The sequence below is a fragment of the Cyprinodon variegatus genome, unplaced genomic scaffold (genome assembly GCF_000732505.1).
Source record: "Cyprinodon variegatus isolate N-32 unplaced genomic scaffold, C_variegatus-1.0 Scaffold588, whole genome shotgun sequence".
Lineage (NCBI taxonomy): Eukaryota > Metazoa > Chordata > Actinopteri > Cyprinodontiformes > Cyprinodontidae > Cyprinodon > Cyprinodon variegatus.
In genome coordinates this window covers 305,078-313,884 of record NW_015151041.1, presented here as the reverse complement: position 1 = coordinate 313,884, position 8,807 = coordinate 305,078, and the positions used below count along the sequence as shown (strand labels likewise).

Below are 8,807 nucleotides of genomic sequence, written 5' to 3'. Positions count from 1 at the left end.
GTATTTAATGTGCAGTTCATGTGAATGACTATCTATCTATCTATCTATCTATCTATCTATCTATCTATCTATCTATCTATCTATCTTTTATTCCACTACACTATTATTGTAATATTAAAAAATGTCAATCTAAATTTATATCTATGGCACTAGGGCTGTAACTAACTATTATTTTGCCAATCGATTAATCTGTGGATTATATTTTCAAGTAATCGATTAATAATCAGATAGCGAAAGGTTCCTTAAAGGAAACTTTTTTATGAAATTAAACAAGGTGAAACTCAAAGTTTTCCATTTCAGGAGTTTTGGATAGAGCATGCTGACAGACATTTTTTTTATTTCAATGCAAAATGTTTATTTTTCAAAATCTTGGTATAATTATTGCTCGAAGTGGGTTTTTCTGTCAGTTAAAGGCATGTAAAAGCAATCTAGTAATTGATAACTAGATTAGTTGATTATTTCAGGAATTGATTAATTCCGATTAATCTGATTAATTGCTTCAGCCTTATATGGCACATTAAAAACAACAGAATATGAACAAAGTGTTTTTAAATATAGTCAAAAAATAAAAAATAAAATTTTTATCAGTAAAAACAGAAAAACAGCAAAAGAGGAAACAGATCAAACGACACAGAGAAAAAATATACAACACCTAGATCTGTTAGCTCAATTTGGGTCTCATGTTCTGCTTCAGACAAATGCAGAGCATACTGTAAAACATTAAGGTTTTAATGGGATGTAGATTAATGGGGATTGAGGTATCAGTTCTAGGAATCTATCATCTACTTCTGTAAATGACTAGAATGTTCTTTTTTCTCACAGAGCCTGATCAGAAGGGTCAGAAATGGCTAAAAATCTGAACATTTAAAGGGTTTATCCAGATATTTGTCTTCTAGAGACAAATTTTTTAGATTTCTTTTAAAACTTTGCTAAAATTCCCAAGTGTTAATCCCTTTACTTTCAACATAAAAACACACAATGTCAACATCTCACATGTGAGAGCAGATTCTCACATGGACGTGAAACGCGACCGTTTAGATGGTCTCATCGCAGCACAGCTAAAGCAGGCGTGCCTGGGTTTAGGACAGTAAGCCGGATAAAATCTTTCCAGACTGATCTCTGACATTGTTTTTCAAGCTCCACGGACCGTTTCCATGCTGTGGCAGGAAGGCAGGGAGGGGCGGGCCGGGGCCCCTGATACCATGGAAACAAGTGGAAGGGAGGGGGAGAAGAAGATGCTGGGTTCCTCGAGATGTTTGGCTGACCTCTACCAGTGACCATGTGACTGGTAAGAAGAGGATGTGGGGATTAGAAATGGAGGTATAAAAGCACAATGTAGACAAGGTGCTCCCTAAAGTCAAGCAGCACAAAGAAGAAGCATTGAACAGAGGCTTCCTGGGATACCTGCAGCACAAGGTAGGAGCAGACTGATGCTTCTTGCTGAAATTATTCTTTGTTTTCTTTGAAATGACAAGTAGGAATAATTTGGATTTTGAAATAAAACATCATATAATTAGAAGATGTTTGAATTGTTGGAAACAAAAATGAAGCTAAAAATGAAACTAGTGACAGAGAGGAAACTATAGAAGTTTCGGAATTGGAAAAAAAAAAATCTTTGCTGCTTAAATAAAACTGTAAAGTTTTAAAAGAGATAACTGGAAAACTGAAAGCAGGTCTCTGTTTGTTGAAGGCTCAGAGTAAAGCGGATTGACTTCAGGAGAAACGGTCAGAACAGACAGATGGCTGATAGGTTGTTCCCATAGCAAAGCTCAGCAACAGCCCCCCTAAAGGATCTCCTCCTTATCCATGGGTCCTTTATACCGATGCTGCTGCAGCTGCACTGGAAAAAAGTATTTTTTCTTAAAATAAGTGCATTTGTTCTTGGATTGAGGAGGTAAAAGAGACATTTTGCCATAGGAACAAGTCAATTTACATTTAAAATAAGAAAACTCAATTGCATTGTCTTATTTCTAGTGCAGATTATCTAATTAGCTTATTTTAAAATTAAAAATACTCATTCAATTGGCAAACTACCTCATTTACCTGCTCAAATTATGGGTAAATACACTTAATTTAAGAATTTTTTACTTATTTCCAGATTCTTTTTCCAATGTGGTTCTCTGTTTAAGTTACATATCTGGATGGAACAGGGACTTTTTCACCTTTTTTTAACACTACTAAAGTTTCAGGGGTTTGATAGAGGGGAGCTGAAAGCATATCCCGTTTTCTTTATACAGAAATACGCACACTGAGATTTATTGGGTAGAAAACCCAAACAGTTAGAGTTTAAGTTAAAGTCTGCTGCATGTTGGATGTTTAACTTAAAAATCTTCCAGGAAGGTTTGAGGTCAAAGATCTAGGTTGCTTTCTGTGAAGGACAATTAGCAGTCTGAGGATTTTGGATGGATTACAGCTAATCTGGCAGGTTAGCCTAATCTGTACAATCAGCCCTGATTGGCATTAGGAGCTCGATGGAAACAGGATTAAAGCCAGGCGCCAGAAGGCAGTGCCTTAAATAACTTCTGTCTCTCTCTCAGACACTCGAAATGAACGCCAGTCCACCAGCAGGAAGTGCCCTGTCCCCCGGTGGAGCAGCGGGGCCCACCACTCCCAAAAAGGGTCCACCTAAGTTCAAGCAGAGGCAGACCCGCACATTCAAGAGCAAGGCTCCCAAGCCAGGCCAGAAGGGGTAAAAATCTCTGAATTGTTTTGTCTTTGTTCAAATTCAAAAAGAGCTCAGCAATCTGACCGCTGTCCTTTCTGACCTCGGCAGCTTCGGAGACGACATCCCCGGCATGGAGGGCCTCGGCACTGACATCACAGTGGTGTGCCCATGGGAAGCCTTCGGCGACATGGAGCTCAGCGACTTGGCCAAATACGGCATCATCTAAACCTCCTGCCTTCCTGCACCTTTCCTCCGTAGGATCCGTTCCGCCCGGCCTTCTCTCCGTCTCAGCCCGGCGAGCCGCCATAAGGCTGCCAGCCAACCCCCTAACGCCCGCTCGTCTGACTGCCTCATATTTATTAAAGTATCCACTGAGTGGATATTGTTATTTTTATATTAATATTATATATATAAATATATATAAGATACTGTTTACAGTATATATGCTTGAAATGAGAAGACGAGAAAAAACCCACAAACCTTTTTCCATCCCATCAGCCATGTAGAGAAGTTCCCCCCCAGCTACGGCCTTCCCGCTCTCTCCCTGTACTTCCGTTACCACGGCGATGGATGCAAGCCAAACGCTAGCTCAACACTAGCCTCTACTCACTTCTAGCTGTTTGTTAAAATGTAAATAACTCCTAAGATTGAACCTTTTTACCTTCCTTTTGTACTCCCTCCCCCTCTTTATTTTTGCATCGTATGTGTGAGGTGTGTGTGTGAATGTTTTTATTTTGTTCTGCTCCATGTGACCCAGGTTAGAACCAAGAAGAGCGTGCATCATGCTGGAAGGGGTGAAAGCTACGATGCACTTTCACATGACCTCCCTTTCTCCCCACCATCTAAACCCAGCTCCCTCTAAGAGAACTTTAAGACATACGCTGCATGCTTTTTGAGTGTTTTAAAGCACAATACAGAAGAAAATGTACTGTGAACTGGTGTGTACTGATAGCTGTCAGTAAAGTATGAATTTCCAACATTCTTGTCTGCCTTCACTGTTTTTAAACCTGAAAGAACTTAGTAGAGGTCACAGTTTTTTTTTTTTGTGTGTGCAATAATCACATTTTAATGCTGGTGTATAGAAAATATAAAGATTTTTCCTGTGATTCACTGCCGGGTATAGGAAAAAGATAAAGTTAGCATGCAGGTAACATAGTGTGTGGATAGAGATGTAAAATACTTGGCAAGAGCATTTATTTCCCTTGAATTTTGTAATATTTTATCAGGTTTTACCACAGTTGATTATATTTTATAGAGGGGTTTAAGAGATTCAGCTGTGTAGGAGAAAAGGCATAGATATGTAAGAGAAGGTGGGACATAACAATTTTGTAGACTAAATGTGGATGAAAACTATCACCACCCACGCTGATGTGAACTCAGGTTAACCTAGCCCTGTTGGAGGGGGCAAAAGACTTGAAAATCTATGTTTGTGGATCAGGGATTTAAAAAACACAGAAAAGCAGCCAAATATTTCTGTCTATGAAGCTGTGAAACTGTTAGAGAAATGAAAACAAACTTCGATTTGGAAATATATCCTACCTAAAGGTTCTCCATCACCTATAAACCCAATGCATTGACATTAGGTTTATAGTTGTAACAGGACACAATGTAGAAAAAAATAAATAAATAAAAGAGAGAGATGATTTGGAAATATCTATGCAATAGTATAGGCTATCAACAAATTATTTCTATCTATCAGCACTCAGTGAAGTGTTTTCTTTTTTCCCTAGTAGTGTTAAATAAAACACTGATTTTTATTCAATTCAATTCAGTTTATTTATTTATATAGCTCCAATTCACAACACATCATCTCAAGGCACTTTACAATTCAATTCACTAAACACTAATTGGTGCAAATTATCTACAAATGCAGACTAGGCTTGCAGATGAGAACTTTTATTCCCAAGAGTATCTGTAAGATATATTTTGAAGGCCCAACTAATTATTTCTATATTTCTAGCTTAAATCTGTGAGGTATTCTAAAATAAGCTCATATAATAACTAAAAGCCTGTTAACACCAGACTATTATGTTTGAAAAGTAATACACTAAAAAAGCACCATTCGATTTTTTTGCACGGATTTATTGTAAAAAAAAAAAAAAAAAAGAAGCAAAGCTTTTATTTTGAAGACTTTAAACTTTATTTTAACAGTCCATATATGAACTGGGGTGTCTCAGAGACCTATTAGATGTTTGAAACCTTCTTGATAACTGTATAGGTATTAGATGCTGCCTAATTTTGAAAACAAGCAGTTCTTTGCTGCAGTTTCTCTTAAACAAGAGAAAGTCAAACTCTTATTTTGTAATGGACTCAGCACTCCAGCTTCAGTGGGTGGTTTTTCTGTTCAGTTTTTTTTTTTTCTCCAGCATATGCATTAGAAAAATCTTTTTACATCGAAAGGGCCTGAACAAGAGGTGCTGCTCAAAAATTACTAGGAAAGGAAGGTCTGATTCCTAAAGTCAACTTTCTGTACTTTTTGTACTTCGTACAAACCTGATGCTTTGTTTTTACAGTTTTGTACTATGATTTGAGAGGAAAATGTGATCATGCTTGTTTATTTTTTGATACCAAAGATCCAAAGAATCCTACACTGCAAAAAAAAGTTGATCTAAATAAGTAATTTTTTCTTAAAATAAGTGCATTTTTTCTTGAATTGAGGACTTAAGTGGGACACTTTGCCAATGGGACCAGACAATTTACATTTAAAATAAGAAAAAACAATTACATTTTCTTATTTCAAGTGCATATTATCTAATTATCTTATTTTAAGGGTAAACAATCTCACTCCATTGGCAGTTCATCTTATTTACCTACTCAAATTAAAGGTAAATAAACTTAATTTAATTTTTTTTTTTTTTTTCGATAATGGCTTCAGAAGTCTTGATTACCAAAAATGCTTTTTTATTGCAAAAGCCATCTCAGCATGTGGTGGTGTGTGAAAATATAAATACCTACCTGTGAAGTCAGTACAAAACTCCGATTAATATTTTTTTTCCCGTATTTTTTTGACTTAGGGGTGACATACACTGCAAAAACGATCTAGAAATTAAATATCTTAAATCAAGTGTATTTACCCTTAATTTGAGCAGGTAAATACGATTTTTTCCCCAATGGAATGAGTATTTTTACTCTTAATATAAAATAATTAGATAATATGGACTTGAAATGAGACAATGCATTTTTTTTCTTATTTTAAATGTAAATTTCCTTGTTCCACTGGCAAAGTATCTCCCATTCCCCCTCAATTCAAGAAACAAATGCACTTATTTTAAGAAAAAATGACTTAGTTAGATTTATATTTTTTGCAGTGTAGTTAATCATTGGGTGCAAACTGGTTTGGACCGATCTGGTTAACTTTTTAGGAGGTGTATGCATTTTAATGATCTGAAAAGATCTAAGTGCGACAAAACCGAACAAAACATTGTGTTACAGCACATGTTTTGTTCTAATTGGAGAGGTTTGGCCTAGTGGGTTAGAGCAATGTGCTCTGGTTGCAGGTTGCAGGTTCCTGGTTGAATTCCTACAGCCTCCAAGCTGAGATCCTGAGCAAAACCCTTAGCCCCAGACTGCTCCCTGGGCGCCACACAATGGCAGTCCAATGCTCTCCAAGGGGATGGCTTAAATACAGAGAGTGAATTTCCCTATTGTGGGACAATAATGGGATTTTATTTACCTTACATGTTCTCCCTGTTAAAGAGCCATTTCTGGTCTGCCTGAGATGAGCTGCAGCTGGTCAGCCCCTGTGCAGAGATTACCATTCTTATGTTTCATGTCCCTGTATGTCTGGGTCCTTAATCTGCATAGAACTTGTTGGGAAAATGTTGTAGTTGCACACAGGCTGGGACTGGTAATCTGTGGTGGGCCGGTCCTAATTTCAGCGTGCGAGGGCCGGCCCTTAAATCATACCGGCCCGAACACCTAGTTTCTGGCCGAAGCACCTACCTGTGACAGTAAATAGTTGAAGCAGCTAAAGAAGTAATACAATGTTAACGGTCTAAATGATGCATGGTATCATTTAGATGATATATAGCCCTTCCTTGTCATTCACATCCTTGTGACGGTTGGCATATGGTGTCATTTTCTATTTCTACAAACTGTAAAATTGTTGCAACAAACTAATTTGTAATAAAACTAAAATGCTTTCTTTAAACCAAACTATGATGTTCCTCTTATATTTGGCAAATTTATGTTCGAATATTCAGCAAAAATATGTTGGGGTGCATGATGGGGTTTTGCATCTAAAGGCTAACGTTTTCCTTCTTACGTGCATTGTTAGGATGGCCGTCTATGGGTAAAAAATGTTATGGCCTAAGAGATCATTACATAGTTGGGGGGGAGAATCCAATGTTGAAATATTTTATTGATATTACGTTACTGAGGGAAGTTAAATTGTAGTAACTCAGAGAGGCTGTTTTTGCTTTTTTCTCCCTTTTTTTTTTATCTAATTGTTATAAATATTGATAGCTGTAGGCTGTAAGCCTTTCTTGCACATAATATGGAGAAGCCTCTCATTTAAGACACTGTTCTCCATAATTTTCTTCACTTTATGAAGAATTTGTCTTTTTGAAATAATCTCCAGAGGTTCTAGAGGAATTTCTAGAACAGAATTGGCCTTCTTTATTAGCTTTTCTAGCTTATCTAAGTCTATCTCTGATGCTGTTACCCTAGAATAAGTCGGAGGGAGCTATCGCCCTCTCTACAGACTTTTAGAAGATATGTAGCATTTTGCTGCAAACACTGAAGGACCTAAGCTTCCTTAGGAAGTACAGTCTTCTCTGTCGTTTCTTATGGAAAGCTTCACAGTTGTGTCTCCAGTCCACACCTGAATTTCTTCTGAAATCTGCAATCATCTCCCTCGTTCTGTTGACATTTAGGGTGAGATGATTGTTTCCATACTATGCCACATAGCGGTTCACCAGCTCTATGTATTCAACCTATTGTCCATCTCTGATGCACCTAATGATAGAGTCATCTGAGTATTTCTGCAGATGACAGGACTCTGTCTGTTCTTGGAAGTCAGGAAGTCAGTGAGTAATGAGGAATGAAGAGAGTACCGTCCCCTCTGCTTCTCCTGCGCTTGCTGCTACTTGATTAGTCAGTTGACCCTTCAATCTAACAAACTGTGGTCTGTTTATCAGGTAGTCTTTGATCCAGGTGATTGTTGATGAGTCTTCTGGAGTTTCTCACACAGTAACTCAGGCTGAATGTGTTAAATCCACCGGAGAAATCAAAGAACACAAATCCTCACAGTGCTGTCTGCATTGTCTAAATGACTGGGTTTGGTGAAGCAGGTGTATGATGGCATCATCAAATCCAACTCCATGGCGACAAGCAAACTGCAGGGTCTATTAACTGTGTTATTGCTTTCTTTCAATAAAAGGAAAGTGTTCATTATAAAATAAATGCTACTTAGTGGTTAACAGTTGTGTTACACCCTGTGCCACCATGGTTTTGGGCTGGTTAGAAGGCCTGTGTGTGCTTTATGTACACTCCGTTTTAAGGTGAGTTAATGTGATCGTTTGTGCATTAGTGGTCATATCATGGTGGAGTAAATGTGACGGTTTAAATACCACTCAGTAATATGAAAAGAACTGTTGCACACAATTTTCAGTGTTATCTTTAAACAGCTCATTTAAAGAACATACAATAATCCATCTCACCACATCCTCTCGCTGTTATGAAGTGAAATCACTGAACAGGCTGTTTCTGTAATGTACCAAATGACAGTCTTTGATCATAATTACTTGGTAGAGTGCAGGTTGCCCTGCAGAAAGCAGTAATTACAGTGCATGCACGGCGACAGGTGAATATAGTCAGCAGCTCTTCTATGCTTTGGCATTTAAAGGAAGCTCAGTTGGGAAAGTGACCCTGGATGGCTCCATGGTTTCAGGTCTAACTATCTGAATGCCCTGATACTGATATTTTCACCTAATAGCAGATATTTCCCAGCATTCCCAAATGCTTTACTGGCATTAAAGAGTGACTTCAGACTGAGTGCAACACACCCTGAGCGTATGATTGCCGTACTTGTACAGGCATGAGTTGCAGTGTTTTGTAAGGACCTGTGAGAGACAACAGTCTTAAGGTGTTCTCTAGACGTAGTGCAACTCACCCCGAGGCAAGCTAACTGATTTGTAATGTT

The 8,807-nt window shown here is 37.9% G+C and overlaps 1 protein-coding gene across 1 annotated transcript; it reads left to right on the top strand.

Annotated features, from left to right (window-relative positions):
• The first annotated feature begins 1,260 nt into the window (after nucleotides 1–1,260).
• LOC107095969 (retinal cone rhodopsin-sensitive cGMP 3',5'-cyclic phosphodiesterase subunit gamma-like) lies at nucleotides 1,261–3,634 on the top strand. The gene is made up of 3 exons (XM_015392375.1): nucleotides 1,261–1,416; nucleotides 2,538–2,689; nucleotides 2,774–3,634. Exons 2-3 carry the CDS (start codon nucleotides 2,547–2,549, stop codon nucleotides 2,889–2,891), a joined length of 261 nt encoding a protein of 86 aa, XP_015247861.1. The 5' UTR covers nucleotides 1,261–1,416; nucleotides 2,538–2,546; the 3' UTR covers nucleotides 2,892–3,634.
• Nucleotides 3,635–8,807: the final 5,173 nt, after the last annotated feature.